The sequence below is a fragment of the Trichogramma pretiosum genome, unplaced genomic scaffold (genome assembly GCF_000599845.2).
Source record: "Trichogramma pretiosum strain Unisexual culture from Peru unplaced genomic scaffold, Tpre_2.0 scaffold16, whole genome shotgun sequence".
Lineage (NCBI taxonomy): Eukaryota > Metazoa > Arthropoda > Insecta > Hymenoptera > Trichogrammatidae > Trichogramma > Trichogramma pretiosum.
This window is the reverse complement of record NW_019641647.1, coordinates 787,469-803,389: the sequence shown is the minus strand read 5'-3', so window position 1 is coordinate 803,389 and position 15,921 is coordinate 787,469. Positions and strand designations below refer to the sequence as shown.

The window sequence follows — 15,921 nt, the reverse complement described above, 5'->3', positions numbered from 1 at the left end:
AGAGGTTTACAAATTATTAATTACATGCATTTTGAACTAGACTGTCATGAACTCGTACTCGTTAATTGTGACTAGCTATAAATACATCGTTTCAAACGTCGTTTTTAACTTGGTAATCTTAGAATTAATCGTAGATATTACATAAAGTAAGATAATTAATCGTGAATAGCTCTTGATACGAATACTATCATAATTTTCAATCATAATTTACATAGCTAATTATCATGGACAAAAAAAAAAGACAGTTCTCAAATATAACTCGACTAAGTTCTAGTCTTTGACGCTCGATCTGTGAATAGTCGTCGTTCCGACATATTTTTGTATATTTTATATAAAGATAACGATATATATACACAAGTATAAATAATACCGCTATGAGTGACAACAAGATGTAGTCACCTTGTGTTCCCTGTATTCCCCGATTTTCATTTGCATATGTGCAAGTATATATTCATATATATATTTACAAAAAAGTATTGACGAAATTCTTCACAAAATAATTTGGCGATATTCATGAATAGATTGATCGTTCCTTTTTTGAAAAGTGGAACCCTTTTTATTTTTCTCTTTTGATCTCTCAATTTTTACAGAATCACCTATATAAATGTGTATTAACTTTATATTCAAATGAAAAGTATAGATAAAATACCTTCTTCAAGTATTCACTTTGATCCACTGGCTGAAGTTTCATCCTGAAAACCTTAAGAAAAAAAATATTTATTCTAAATAATATTAAGTCGTTACGAAAAAAGTCGTAGCGAAATTAAATTTTGATATTCATTTTCAAGCTGGAAAATATAAAGAAAAAGTCAAATTATTTTTGTCGTCTACAGAAATATAAAAATTCAAAGATTTTCAGGTACATCTTCATGCCAGGAGGTTGCCCTTACGCGTTATCTTTGCCTTCTTAAGAAAAAAAAAGTAAATGCCTGCACTCGTTTAAATATCATGAAATTCGAACGCAAAATAATAAAAAAGCGGGTCGTTCCAGAAAAAATAGATCGTACTGTTCCCTGCATTATCACAATAAATAGTTACAGCAATCATGATATAAAAAAAGTTGAAAAGCTAGTTTACAAAAATATCATTTACATATCAGTGGCCCGAAAGTAACATTTTTCTGCCGCTGCGCTAAACGGAATATTGCTATTTTCGGGCCACGGGGTATGTAAAATAGCATACTGACCTATACCGGGAAAAAATAAAGCCCCAGTGCACGTGCTAATCGACCTCGGCTTCGCCTCGGACGCTTATTTCACGTGCCCTGGGACTTTTCTATTTTTCCCGGACTAGGGCAGTAATATACTATCAATCGCAATCTCTAAATGTCTTGTCTTTTTATTCAATGGAGCCTCTGAACGCGTAATAATCCGTTCCAATGTGCATAATTATGTGTATGAAATTATACATATTTAAGATACGTATTGGTAATATGATCATATACAAAAACAAAATATTACATAATATGAATGCTATTTACTTGCATTTTTCGAGTGACATAAAAGTGAGAAAAAATTAATAAAACTCGAATTACATATAAATGAATAATTAATAACAATAATAAAAGTAAAGACATATTAATAATTCAGAAATAACGCAAAATATAATATGCAACTAAATGCATGAGGTGTATTTCACATCTAAATAATAGTGAAGGCAAAACTTAAAAATGATATCAAAAGTGAACATCTCATGAATGTATAATAAATATTACGTGAGAATACCAAAACGCTTTTGCGAACCGATCGAAGCAGAGTATGACGATGTGACAAAAATTATGGAGAAAAAAGATGAAGGATATATTTATAATAATTTTAATAAAATTTATAAAATGCTAGCAGGAAGATAAAATGCAAAATTAAATATCGAACGTAATGTTGAACTCATTTACACACACTGGCGTAATCGCTGCGCTCGGCGAACAAAAAATATGGTGTTCATCCCATTGTAAATAATAATATACATATATTATAATGCAACTGAGATTTTTAGGTGTTGGAGGAATTTTACGTATTACAAAGGTATTGCTACAGTAGGTATAAGGTACAGAAAAACCAGAAGTAACAAAAAAATTACGATATCTTATGATAATTATTATATGGACTCGTAAGCGTAACACACTTTGTGTAGAATAAAATCTTCTATTGACCAAGATAACTTATCGCGTAGTCTCTGAATTTATCACATCTCTGCTTTCCCAAAAATCCCGTTGTTGAAATCCCTGTGTTAAATGTTTCGACCCTAGAGCTGTATTTGTGTACTTTCTGTACTAAATATTTTCGCACAATAGTTTAATTGCACCTGAGTAGCCATTTATGTTTTCACTCACAATCTTCAAGTTAATGTTATAAATTTTAATTCTTAAATTTTTCAAAATTTTCAAGTATTTTGTAAGCAGTAGGTATTTATAACTAAGATTGAATGACAATTTTTCATTAGGATTATAATTTAAAATGCGGTAGTACAGGATTCACAGAAGAGCTTATAATGCTTCTTATTTTTATTTACAACCAAAAAAGCAGTACCACATCGCTTTTTTCACGTTTAATGCAAAACTATAACTGTTTTAATAGTATTTACTAACTTGGTTATGGGAAAATGATAAATAACGTTTTTGTCACGTAATTCTGTCTTAACGCCCAAGAATTGTGTTTTTTTTTTATCGTGTCGAATAATATCACATGATTAAATTTCAAAGTTTCACTACATTATCAGTTTGTGTTTCTTTGCACCTGTTCGTTTTGAATATCTTATTTTTACGCGTAGTCTGCTGAACAACATCTGAAGTTGCATTAGTTCGTATTGAATTTGGAAAAGTAATGTAAGAGTTTCGATAAAAGACAGAATCACCTGACACGATCGCAATGAACGACGTGAATCATCGTCATCATTGAAAACAATGAGTTTAAAAAATTAAGGTACTGCATTTTTATTATGCATCCCTTGTTAATTTATGATTTGCTGGCCTATATGTTACCGCAATGCAGCAGTCGTGGCAGCTTCACAGCGACCGATTCTCTGCTGCCATCGAGTCGTCTATCAGCTATCAACCAAACAAGCGGTCAGTCAGCAAGACGAGAATCAACGGCGTCGGTTTCATCGAGCAGTGTCAGTAATTCATCTAGAAAACAGCAACATCAGGTGCAGCGCTCGCGCACTGGTGGACCTCTGGATCCAGCTGAGCCACCGCGCACCCCGAGTCCGTCCAAGAGCAAACTTAACTTTCTCGAGGGTTTCAGGAACACGCTGAGGGCTCGTTCACCTGTGCGCATTGGAACCGTGCCGGTGAGAATAGAGCGATAAGATATTGATAACATTCTAAAAGAAATTATTGCATTGATTCCTAATAGTAGTATTATTTATTATCATTATAATATGCTAGTACGATCATTATAATGTATTAGCTCCAAGTGTTAATCCTTTATTTTACTCCTATTTCTAATATGTTAATTTTTATCCAAGATTTCTTAAATTTGAAATTATTTTCTATTAGTCTACTAATTTTTCGTTAAATGCTTTTTACGTGTATGTTCTCATTTTATTTTCATATTTTCTAATGCAGTAGCATTAAAACATTAACTTTTTGAACAATTAAATTATACTTTAACTAAAAATTACAATTTGAAATGATGATAACATTATTAAAAAATTTCAATGCACAGAAATAACATCCAAATTTTCTTCCCTATAAACTGCTTTTGTAGCAAACGTTATATCATTTTGTAATTAAAAAATTTTGCTGTTTAACACGATTGAATTACACAATTCATTTTAATTTGATGCAATGATACAACATCTGTGATCATCTTTGACAGTAAATAATTCTTTATTACAGCCAAGGGATACAACGTCTACTTCATCGTTTTTTTCTTGATGTCTGTCGATGACAACTTATTATTGTCTTGCCTTCTGTCGTGGTAGTGATAAGACAGCGTATTTTTACTACTAAGTTTAAAAAAATACAAAATAATGAAATAAAATCAAGACCGTTAGAGCTTAATTGAAAAATCAGTATGGTTCTGATTTGTTTTAGTTGATAAAAGTCGCCGCTTGTCGCTCATATACACTTTTATACTGAGAATATCAGTATGACTTTATATAAAGAGGTGTTATCGCGTTTATTAAACAGCCAAAATTTTTTTAAAACATGTCCATCGTAACTACTGACAAACAAATATGTGTCGTAAATAATTTTTCACGGTGATTTGATATTATCTTTGGCTTAAACGTAAAACTTGACTGTGATTAAAGTTTCATCGGAAAGGTTTTTTGATACAGTTTTGATTCAATTACTTCATTCTTTTTTTATCATACCATTTTGATGCAACTTTTTTAATTTTAGTTACGTTTCAAATAATTTTTTCAAGGCATTACATCTTGATAAATACGTAATAAAATTTTTTTAAAAGATTTTCAGAAGAAGTACTCGATAGTTTTAATAGTAAATAAAAATTACTTATGTAACAATTTAGTTGTTTTCTCTAAAAAGTAACAGAATAATTTACTTAAGAAAAACAGGAGTCCGTTTTCTTTTTGATCTTGAAATCATGAACATTTTCGACAAAATGATACAGCAATTATTCGACAATCTTTAATTATAAAGCATGTGATACCTCCAGAGTAATTATCTACGAACATTTCTGTGAAATAATAATCTTTATGATTTAGTATTAAACTAGATCGATCCATGCACTATCTTATCGAGCTGACTTGTAAAATATCTTAACTGCAATATAGCACACTACAATATTGTAATAATTTGGCTGGATATATAGTATTATTAGTTTGTAATTTATTTGAAACATAAGCATGGTTCGCGAAATGAATAGGTGTATTAAGTACTGATCTCAAAAACCAATAAAAAGCTGAAGTTGGACGAGCATGTTAACTTATCAGCATGGTCAAGAGCATGTTATTAACTAATTCTACTTCCTCTGCTACGTTGGTCAGCTGGAAGAATCTCAAGTAACATTTGACTGGTGAGGGTGTACAATTTGATCATTCTTAGATGTGATTTGTCTGGTCATTTTTACTTCGTAAACGTTTCATTTATTCACTAATATGGGTTTGGTTTAGTTGTCCTTTCAAAACTAATACATCATCGATAATTTATATCATATACTTGTATATGAAACTTTGCCATCGATCATTGTTTTCCACAATAAATATTTACTTTGTTACATTTATTTTATTCACATCATTATTTTGATTGTCTTTTAGACTATTGATATTTAATCTTCAGATTCTACTGAGTTATTCAAAATCATTGAAAAACTTTCTGATTAGAATGAGGAAAATTAATCGGAAAATCCAATTGTATAACAGGTAGCTCCAGGTGCTCGCGTCCGTCTATCCGCAGACTGGGGTGCTTTGCGAACCGGCGACGAAGTCGTCGTAAAACGCCTCGAAGGTAATGGGCTGGTCGTCCATCAGAGCGAAACTCCAAAACAAGAACACTGGATTCCGGCTAGCCTAATTCCCAATTCTGCAGTGAGCCGTGCCTGGTCATTCCGACCTCGCAAGGCTAATTCCGATCGGTTGAGTGTTGCAGACGCTATTCCACCGTCATCTAGCACTAAACATTTGGTATCGCCGAGTATTTCTAGCGCGCCTACGCCTATTAAAGTGAACTCGGGCGAAGTCGCCAGACTCGCTGTTCAGGTTTCGCAGGTAGGAATCACAATTTTCCAATTGTCATCGAAAAAAGGAAAAAATGATTTTTTAAAAACATTGCACTTTATTAGGCCGAGGGAGCTGTGGTTGTTTGGCGACGCGATGGCGAAGATAGGAATATCGTGGAAAATGGCAGGTACCGACAGCGTCAAAGCGCCGGTTTCTTTTACCTGGAAATAACGAGATGCCGACCATCCGATTCTGGTTTCTATTGCTGCAGTATCCAATGCGAAAATGGCTCCTGCTCGGCAAGGATATGTCTCAACGTAAACGGTACGCGTTCATAAAGTTACACAAATTTTTTACTTGCGACCAAGGAAATATTCACTCAATATTTCGTGATCGATTCCAGGTGGTACAGGTACAACCTGGGCGCGAGTGATTGATTCGACCCGCATCGAAATCGACTGGGAGGCCGAGGAGGTCGGCAGATGCGACGTTGAGTACCGCTCCATGCCTTCCACCAATTGGACCACGGCCTTGGAGGACATCGAGGTACCACCGGTGATACTGGACTTGCTGCCCGGAGCGAGCTACAGTTTCCGGGTTGTCAGCAAGGCCACCCGAATAGCTACTACGACCTCTTCGATCGTCCATCTACCATTGGGTGACGGCACAGCTTGGGAAGCAGAACAGTTTGTCGCGAGATATCTCGAATTGGATGAAATTGGTAAGGGCCGATTTGCTACTGTGCGGCGAGCTCGCGATCGCGGTACTGGACAGGAAGTCGCCCTCAAGCAAACACCCCGACCAAAACAGTCGCGCTCGCTGACCCGCGCTGAATACGAATTGTTGGCTTCGACGCATCACGGTAACATCGTTCGAGCTTTTGCTATGTTCGAGAATGCTCCGATGTTTGGAGTCGACACTATTGTTTTAGAACTGTAAGTATTGTTGCTCGATTTGCAACTTGGTTGAGATATTGTCCCAGTTTCTCATTCAGACATTATTCTTCTTGCAGCATAAGAGGACCAATGTTATTCACTTATTTAAGCAGAAAAACAGAATATACCGAAAGTACAGCTAGTAAATTTGCCAACCAACTATTTTCTGCCCTTCAATGGTTGCATCAGAGAGACCGGGCTCATTTAGATCTGAAGCCCGAAAATGTACTTGTCGATCAAGAGACAGGTATCATTAAGCTTATCGATCTTGGTGAAGCAGTTCGTCGACCCGTCGATGAAGTTGTTCCACCAGCTGATCTCGAGTTTGCTGCTCCTGAATCTGTATTAGGAAGACCAGCCGGGCCTTACACCGATATGTGGGCCGCTGGCGTTTTCGTCTATGTATTAATCAGGTTAGTTAGTTATACTTTTTTCAATTCTTACTATCATTATAATTTTACTATAATAACTTAAATTTTTAACGATTTCAGTGGACTATCGCCATTCCTGGATGACTCGGTTGAAGAGACAACGACAAATATACTCAAGTGCGACTTTTGCTTCCCCGACGAGTACTTCGAGTCAATTACAAACGAGGCAAAAGATTTATTGCGCAGTTTGCTGTGTATGCGCATAGAGGAACGCGCATGTGCTGCAGTCGCTCTCACTTCTCCATGGTTCAAGATATCCAAAGGTGCTACCATACCATCGAGGCGGATGGCCGCGTTCACCGAGCGCCGAGCGCTCTGTCCAAAGTCGCACCAGGAGCATCGCAGTACCCCATTCTACACATAAAAATACACTCGACGATCATAATTTTAACTTGTAATTCATTTTTTTTCAACAGATGCGATATTATCGTTTTTAAGCAGATTAATAAAATATATATACGATTAAAATGTAATTTTTAGGATTGATCTTAATGTAAATACAGATTATAATATGAACGTGTACCTATTTCAATGATGTAAATCGATCAGTTACTTATATAATATACATTTTATTTCATTCCATATCAAGCGCGTAAAATACCTTTTATTTATAATTTTAAACGATTGTTTACATAACGATTATTACTATTATTATTTTTATTATTATACATGTAAAATCTGTGTTTATCACGTTACAGATTATTATTTTTCTGAATAGTTTATACTAAGATGAGTGTTTGTAATTTATTTTTTTCAGAAATATTTTTGTGACAAATAATCGTAAAATGTTTGAAAAAAATAAAATCGAATATTTTTTACTTTTATCGTTTAAACATAGATATTTCAAAACAAATTTAATTATTTTTAAAGAGTTTTAAGCACCTTCAACGAAAATGTTTTAAAATACGTCGTATTTTGAAGGTTTAGTCATGCTTTACAAAGAGGAGCAAATGAAAGACTTATTTTATAATGAACAGTTTTTGCAATAAAGATTACTTTTAAGTTTTAATTTTTTTGGAAGATAAGATTATGTGAAGCTAGAAAATTGATTTTCAAATTTTACATTTTTTAGCCTTACTTTATGACTTTGCGGGATATTAATAAATTGATACATTTCCTTATAACCTGAAGTATTTTTTCTTTCTTTACGTAGTATTTCTTATATCGTATATGATCCTAAAATTCTCACTTTGGTTTAGTCACAGTTGAACGTGTTTTTTTTTAAATTTTAATTGGAAATACTGAACATCATATCTTTTTCCAATATTTTTTTACTTGAACTATAAATTATTATCCTTAAATATCTCGAAATGTAATCATCAACTTCAATTAATGAATCGCAAAGTGTCAGATATTGTAGTACCGAAGTAACCTCGGACAATTTATCAAGAGCTTCCTTGTAAAAAGCTGTAACTGTAGAAGATGCAATAAATTTGATTTATGCGAAGGATTTTTAAAGTTAAAATAACAAACCTTCCTTTTTTGTCAAAATTTTTAGGAAAATCAGTACTTTCATACTTCAAAGAAAGAAGTAAGAAAATCAAATTTTCAAGTCATGGTTATTTGTCGAGTAGTCAGTAAAGAGAATTGATGATTTTTCATAATCTTTTATTAGAATCACTTTTTTATGGTTTTTGCTTGTGATTAATATACCTTACAAACTTTAGCATTTCTATTTGCAAAATCAATTCTTATACACAAGCAGTGGCCTCCGTCAAATTTTCGCGCCAATCACGTAGCGCGGCAACGTCGCATAACATTTCGCGGGAATCAGTCAAGCACGCAATACGAAAGCGAATTCTATACCTATATAATCCTTCGGTACGACTGTATAGTAGAATCACAGTACACATAGCCACCTCTCTGACGGGCGCTTTTTGTCCAGGACATCAGTAATTAGACCAAATTTTAACGTTCAATCCGTTGGTTGTACAATCGTGTCAATATTTTTTTCAATAATTTTCTTAGGTCTCTCGTGTGACCAGTGCGATTGGTGAATCAATAAACAAAAAGTAAAAAATTAGCGTCATGAGTGATTCGGACTTAAATCTTGTTGATCCGTCAGCGCGATCGGATGAAGATTTCGACGAATCTAACACTTTGACGATGATAGACGTGTTGAAGGAAGAAAAAGAATTGGAGGAAGATTGTAATGCTGTTCTTGGGGCATCAGATGATCAGAACTGCACTTATAATAAGGTGACTGACATAACCCTTTTAATTATTTATCGTTCAATTTTAAATTTTACTTTACAATTTTCGGATGTTTGAAATTCAATGCCATAGAGATAAAAATTTTTGAGACTCTGCATTTGAATTTAAATGATATTGGTATCTCTAAATGAGATTTTTATGAAAGGATTTTGTATTATGCAAATTTAAAGATGAAAATTCTATAATAACTCTTAGAAAGCATTATTTTAAATCATGAAAGTGAACTTTTTCTGGAATATGAATACATTTTTTCAATATGTTATTCAACAGGGATACATTCGACAAGCATTATATGCTTGTAAAACGTGCACCAAATCGAGAGCAGCTATTTGCCTAGCTTGTTCATTGCATTGTCATGAAGGACATGAACTCATAGAACTTTATACCAAACGGCTTGTTAAATGTGATTGTGGTAATCCATTATTTGGTGATAAAAAATGCAAATTAGATATTGTAAGTTTATCTCTGCTTCTCAATTGTCGTAAAATATTTTTATGAAATTTATGAATAATTATTAAATTAGTTTAGAAAAGAGTTGAATGCAGAAAACAAGTACAATCACAATTATGAAGGTCTTTATTGTATATGTAAAAGGCCTTATCCAGATGAAGCTGATCCAAATCCTGATGATATGATACAATGCTGTATTTGTGAAGATTGGTATCACTCAAAACATTTGGGTTTAAAAACAATACCAGAAGGTGATGATTACAGTGAAATGACTTGTGCAAGTTGTATGAAAAGTCATGATTTTCTATGGAAATATGCTTCAATTTTATCAGGTACACTAAATGTTTTGCAACTTAATCTTTAAATCAAGTTCTTTATTATTAATATAATACCATTAGTATTAAAGAAAAAAGAAACTGAAACAAAAGTAGATGAACACATTGATGTTGAAGAAATAAAGACTGAGTGCTCTTTGCCCAAAGAAGAACCTTCTTCAAAAGAAGGAAGTTGCTTTTGGGTAGGAGGTTGGAGACATAAATTATGCAAATGTTTAAATTGTAAAAAGGTAAATGATTTAAGATGAATATCAATTCACTAGTGATATTTTAAAGTAAATTTTTATTGATTTATAATAAATTTTAGTTGTACAACGATGAGGGTGTATCTTATTTGATCGATCCACTTGACAGCGTTGAATCTTATGAAGAAGCTGGAAAAGCTAAATTGAAAGAGTCTCAGTATGAAAAAGGAATGAAAGCACTTTCTTCATTGAATCATGTTCAACAGGTGAATGCTATCGAAGGATTCAATGAAATGAAAGATAGCTTGAAGCAGTATCTGAAAAAATTTGCCGAAACTAAAAAAGTTGTGCGAGAAGAGGATATCAAAGAATTCTTTTCAGAAATGATCGCGCAAAAGCGTCGCAAAACGGAAGTTTCAACTTTCTATCAATAATTTGGAAAATTGTGTACATATTTTTTTCTTTACTTTTCAAGTATTTTATTTTCAAAATTTATAACATACTGCTTATAATGCATCTATTTTCATAATCAATGATTCATAAATTTGAAAAATGTTCTCACTATCACGAACCTTATTATTAGTATAAATAACATAGTTTCCAAAATATTACATAGATCATTAAGGTTATGATAAAAATAATTTCTTCACATAGTATTACTAGAAATCATTTTGAGAAAAATTTATAGATTGATCTTGAAATTTATTTTGTACGAATTTTAATTTGTTTAAATCTCATTTGTGTAAAACAAAAGAAAAGTGGTGTTGAAATAAATACCTTGAAATTTTACAAAACGTTTGACTTAAAAATTTTCTAATGAAAAAAGCTATTTGTCCTAGGAAAATAATATTATTCAAAAGTTAAGTACTTAAGCACTCAGTAATGTAACGAAATGCATTGAAATTTTGTTCTTAGAGCATCAAAGACAAGCAGAACAAAGAACTTTATAAATGCAATATTCAGGGTCTCTTGCAGCAAACAGTTTCGCAATTTTTGATATGCAAAGGTAGCACCACTATTGGCTTGTTACAGTTGGGTTTGTCGGTGTAGATCGACCAAGTTCGTGCAATGCAATCGAAGATTCCTATGAGAAATATTTTCAACGATGAAAATTTTACTTTGTGAATAAGAAAATGGTGACAGAATATAACAAACCAGTGGCAATAGTTTTAACGTGATCTTCTGGCCTTATTTCCTGATAAACTCTGAAATCATCATCAGTCTGATCGCTTAATATGTCGATGACGTGTTGAACGGTCTTGGGGGGTGGATGTCTCTCGATCGCTTGCATCCTGTGAATGCTACTGTCGATGATTAAACCATTGACTTCTGGCACCTTCAAGCGCATATATCTATAAAACGATAGCCGTTAGAAATCAATGGAATAAATGGTAGATCAGTAGATGACGTCGTACGCACTTGTTGCAATGATAAAAATATTCGCCCGGACTGGCGGTCTGGACGTTGAGCTGCGAACAAGCCATGTCGGTTTCGCAAGGCCCGATCTCGGCGTTGTGAAACATCCGATCGCCGTCTTGCAGCAAAAACGTCATGTTGACGGAGAAGCCCTCGGCGGCACCGTAGCCCTCGTTGCGCAACACTTCCTGCGCTTGGACGTAGTTCTCGACACCTAGCAGAGCTCTCGTCATGAAGTAACGCGCTGCAAAGACGAGCACAGAAAAATCATCAGCTGCGCGTGCACAGGCACTTGGCTACAACGACAGCGCGATGCTTACGAGTTTTTCCAGAACGAAGCGTTTTGGCACTCAAGGTGTTGATGCAGTAAACGAGGCCGTGATAATTGTAGCCCATTGTGTAGCCCGGCAAAAATCCCGCGTAACTAAGCGAGGTGAACTTCTCTTCCGGGAGGTCCGGCTCCTGCACGTGGGCGTCGACTATGTACCAATGGTTCAGTGTCTCTGCCAAGGCATCCTCGTTGTGACCCAGTATTTCCTGCGAAGCGACGTAATTTCGAGGATTCAAGTAGAGCCTCTTATGAATTAATTACTCGCTGCGGAATGAACTCACCTGTCCAGGCTGATTGCAAACGATGGACGAGCAACCGACCGGCTGATCGTTGCCCTGAGCTCCATTGTCTGCGACATTCGGCACGATGTCGTCGAGGTGCATGAGAAATAGCTTCGATCGAAAAAGCAGAAATAAGCTAATCAAACATCGTATATCTCGGTAATTATTATTCAGACTCGCTCACTGCCGATATTAAGCGGGTCTATTTCAGCGTCGACAGCCTCCACACGCAAACTCGAGAATGTAATTGTGCACAAGGTGAAAGTCTTACTCGATGTATGAAAATATGGAAACGAACCTTGTAAAAGGGGACTCCGGAACCATCGGCGGTACCCTCGATCTCGCGCACGTACTGAGGGTACTGCTCGCGCACACAGGCCAGCGTCTCCTCGTAGACTCTGCGACCCTCGCTCGTCTCGTACATGCCGAGGTAATTATCCTGCAGCGGCCTGTAGCGCTCGACAAAGTCGCCGATCATCTTGGAAAACGTGCGTCCCTGTAAAAGATATTTTTACGCGATATGTCAACGCAACTCATTATGTGCTTAGGCGATTCGTCGAATCAAAGCTCCCGCGAGTCGAGAGAAAAAAAGAAAATAAAAAGAAGCGAGTGTGACCTTTTCGATCGAGGAGCTGCTCGTAATAATATAAGTTACGCGATAATGTAATACATGCCTCGCTCGTACATATGTGCATGCGCGTGAATATACAGCTGCGGCGCAGAGGTCTTTTTTGCGCTCGGGATAAAAATCAGCTGCTTCATCGAAATCGTGTCGTCTCGGATTGTCTTGGAGTCTTCGAGTAACGCCGTTCTAGCGCACCTGCACGCAGTGACACACGAGAGTCTTGTTCATTAGATGCGTACGGTACGTACGTATACCTCGATAGAGCTCGCGGTATTAGAGAACGATAGGCGATTAAGGATTTTTCATTCTCTCGCTCGAGAGTCAATGCGCGCGAAGCTGCGCGCGATAACATCGAAACTCACGCACGTTCATGTACTGACACGAAGCGATTTTAGAAAAATTATTGCTCTTTTTTTCTTACTCGCTCGATATCTCTATCGCTCGATCGCACTTGCCATAACTTTATTCACATTGTATTTTTATGATGTGTGTGAGCATTTAAATAAATTGTTACGATTGTGTGTTGAGCTCCTGTACGTTTCGATTAATCTCATGGTAAAATTTTTGCATTAATTAAATTAACATTTTTTATGAACCCTCGAGGTTTTTACATGCATTAATTGGATCAAGAAAGATAAGCCGTAGAACATTACGCGTTGACATCGAGACGTTTGCCTATACACATATAGACGTCCGATTACCGATCACATACAATTTTTACTTTAAACTATGTAACTCTAAATGAATAAATACATTCTCCGCTACAATCAACGTGAAATGTATTTTAAATAAAAACACTAATGTAAATCCGATATAGCATAGAACGCAAACATCGAAAGATAATTGTTAGTTTTTCGAAAAAAAGCCAAACAGAATTATCCACGTGCTCGCGTGCACTGCAGCGGTTCGTTGTGCTTGTTAACATTATCTCTTTCCTTCTCTCTCTCTCTCTCTAGTGCACGCGCGGATACACAAAAATGGCTAGATAGATAATTGCGCAAACTATACACACACGGTCTAGAAATAAAGCGGCTGCTCACATGTCCTTTTCTTTCCGAGTGCGAGAGCGTAAATAATGTGTGCGCCAACAGGTGTCCGTGTGACTTACGGACAATTTAGAAGCAAACAGGGCGCGTTTAAGTGCTCGTAACGTGCATTACATGCGCTCGACATAATCCTTACTATTAATCGCGATACTGCAACTCGCGTGTCTCGCCTGGCATACGCACCTTAAGCTAAGAATTTTAGGTGTTTTTTAAAACCCCAACAACTCCGATAATTTGTGGGCTTCTGCTGCATTGATCAGTGCCTAAGAATATCTGCACTTTGCGGATCTATACTTTTCAAAAACTACTAATTTCACAGAATGATCTTGGTGCGTTGGTATAAAGACATCATGAATCATTGTACGCGCGTAAATATGATTGAAACATTTTATGTATGATTGAACTTAGCATTGAAAAGTTTAATGATACGAAACAAATTCACTTGTTATATGACGGCTTATGAGTAGCTTACTTTTCTTGTTTGTTTTCATTTTAGACGCCTCCGACATCATTGAACACCGTCGTTATTTGAGCACGACTGATAATTTAAATTAAAAATTTTTTTGCAAACGATGAGCTGCCATTACAACGAGCAATTTCCAGTATCTCGCAATGAAAAGGTTTTAGCCAAACGTTTTCCTTGTTTCGACTGCATTGTTTCTTGCAGTATATATTAATCAGGCATAATGGAGCATGAAATTTCTGAACGCCTATTTGTCTCGCAGTTCTCATCAGTATTAATTGCATCAATTCGGATGCCAGGTATTGCTCGCGATAGCGAAACAAGCGCAGAAAATTTCATCTAAAATCACACGTCAGGTTTTTATTAAAATGTACGTGCACTGCTCGACTTGTATTGAGGCAAAAGTCAGTAAAAATTGCGAGCTAATGAATTTCATGATAAACAGGTAAAATACGATCGTCATTATTATTTACGTTTTTCTTCGCGCGCACTCATAAATATATTATAAATATATTGCGCAATTTGTGTATAAATAAAATGCTTCAACTATTTATGTTTATTATTTGCCTTAGATTATGGATCAACTAATGAAGTTGCGAAACGTCGCTTATACGTATTCGTAGATGCGAATAAATTGTGCATTTTCATTTATCAATGACGGCTCTTTTATCGGACGCGTTAAAACGATTTAGTTCTACTTAAATGCTTATATCTAGAGAGAATAGAATGTAGTATTTACTCACGATGTCAAATCCGATCTCATAGTGAGTTCCTCGAGTGCAGATGATTGGCACCGCATTTCTCCGTCCGATATCTTGCGAGGTCAGATTTTCTTTCGGTACTTGAACTACGGAAGTCATGGCTGCGGCAAGCTAATAATCTGGCACCTAGAACCAAGTTAAGATTTAATAATGAGCACTATATATTGAACGAAAAGCACCTCGAATAATTTCGTTACAAACTCAAACTCGCAGATTAGACAAACAAATTGAGTTATCAATCGGTAACAGGTGTAGGAGCTATAATTTCATCGCGTGTTTTTGGGTTCAATAAAAAAATTCTGTATAAAAAACTTGATATTAAAAATGATTTAAAATTTTTTACAGATGTACAGACGAGAATATTATAGATATAACTTACTCGCACGATAAAAACAAGCGCGTAACAAGCATGTACGTTAGTCGTCGGGCACGAATTCGCAAGCGCCGCAAGAGACGAAAGCTCAGGAAAGACACGCGCGACTAAGCAACAACGACTGCAAGCGAGCGCGAGTACAAAAGTCAAATGCGAGGAAGACCGATCGCGACTCTCTAAGTCTTATCGACCCCCCCAATGGACGCTTTTCATCTTGATATACGTACTCGCGAGTCCCTCGCGTCGCCCCTCTTCCATTCAAATTCATTCGCGTATTACTCGCACATGTGTACCGCGATTATTCCGCGATGCGCTCGTGATTCTTTATTTACTGTAAAATAATGGTAAAAATGTAGCATTCATGATTGCGCTCATCAGTGTGCTTTTTTCACGGGCAAGCAGTCGGTTTGCCAATAACTTTTGACAAAGCTTTCTATTTCGATCGAAGATCTC

General features: G+C 35.7%; 3 protein-coding genes across 12 annotated transcripts in view; 2 read left to right on the top strand and 1 right to left on the bottom strand.

Moving 5' to 3' along the window:
- Positions 1-7,570, top strand: part of LOC106659193 (kalirin) — a 74,496-nt gene extending 66,926 nt beyond the window's left edge. For 6 of the 9 annotated variants that reach the window (XM_014381613.2, XM_023459869.1, XM_014381609.2 and 3 more), the window contains 6 exons: positions 2,988-3,285; positions 5,326-5,670; positions 5,745-5,946; positions 6,026-6,557; positions 6,635-6,970; positions 7,049-7,570. In XM_014381613.2, the coding sequence (XP_014237099.1) occupies positions 2,988-3,285; positions 5,326-5,670; positions 5,745-5,946; positions 6,026-6,557; positions 6,635-6,970; positions 7,049-7,352 (2,017 nt within the window). In that variant the 3' untranslated portion in view covers positions 7,353-7,570. Of the gene's footprint in view, positions 1-2,987; positions 3,286-3,835; positions 4,980-5,325; positions 5,671-5,744; positions 5,947-6,025; positions 6,558-6,634; positions 6,971-7,048 lie in introns of those variants that run through there. The other 3 variants (XM_014381607.2, XM_014381621.2, XR_002763503.1) reach the window with 3 other exon arrangements.
- Positions 7,571-8,786: 1,216 nt separating this feature from the next.
- On the top strand, positions 8,787-10,966 carry LOC106658545 (putative E3 ubiquitin-protein ligase UBR7). Its single transcript, XM_014380552.2, has 6 exons — positions 8,787-8,880; positions 8,957-9,187; positions 9,473-9,655; positions 9,726-9,984; positions 10,051-10,217; positions 10,295-10,966. The coding sequence occupies exons 2-6, from the start codon at positions 9,017-9,019 to the stop codon at positions 10,604-10,606; spliced, it is 1,092 nt and encodes a 363-aa protein (XP_014236038.1). The 5' UTR covers positions 8,787-8,880; positions 8,957-9,016; the 3' UTR covers positions 10,607-10,966.
- On the bottom strand, positions 10,640-15,628 carry LOC106658534. Of its 2 annotated transcripts, none has more exons than XM_023459860.1 (8): positions 15,475-15,628; positions 15,078-15,227; positions 12,499-12,696; positions 12,201-12,311; positions 11,909-12,125; positions 11,592-11,832; positions 11,328-11,524; positions 10,640-11,256 (listed from the first exon to the last, which is right to left on the bottom strand). In XM_023459860.1, exons 2-8 carry the CDS (start codon positions 15,192-15,194, stop codon positions 11,132-11,134), a joined length of 1,206 nt encoding a protein of 401 aa, XP_023315628.1. In that variant the 5' UTR covers positions 15,195-15,227; positions 15,475-15,628; the 3' UTR covers positions 10,640-11,131. The 2 variants fall into 2 exon arrangements, with proteins under 2 accessions (XP_023315628.1, XP_014236027.1); XM_014380541.2 differs by having other exon boundaries at positions 15,078-15,221.
- Between the last annotated feature and the right edge of the window lie 293 nt (positions 15,629-15,921).

Excerpts from the sequence above, each read along its gene's own strand:
- LOC106658545 (XM_014380552.2), top strand. The coding sequence starts at position 9,017 with ATGAGTGATTCGGACTTAAATCTTGTTGATCCGTCAGCGCGATCGGAT. Across the intron at positions 9,188-9,472 it reads AGAACTGCACTTATAATAAG|GGATACATTCGACAAGCATT; the intron begins GTGACTGACATA and ends GTTATTCAACAG. Across the intron at positions 10,218-10,294 it reads AATGTTTAAATTGTAAAAAG|TTGTACAACGATGAGGGTGT; the intron begins GTAAATGATTTA and ends AATAAATTTTAG.
- LOC106658534 (XM_023459860.1), bottom strand. The coding sequence starts at position 15,194 with ATGACTTCCGTAGTTCAAGTACCGAAAGAAAATCTGACCTCGCAAGAT. Across the intron at positions 12,697-15,077 it reads ATGAGATCGGATTTGACATC|GGACGCACGTTTTCCAAGAT; the intron begins GTGAGTAAATAC and ends TATCTTTTACAG. Across the intron at positions 11,257-11,327 it reads CGTTAAAACTATTGCCACTG|GAATCTTCGATTGCATTGCA; the intron begins GTTTGTTATATT and ends TATTTCTCATAG.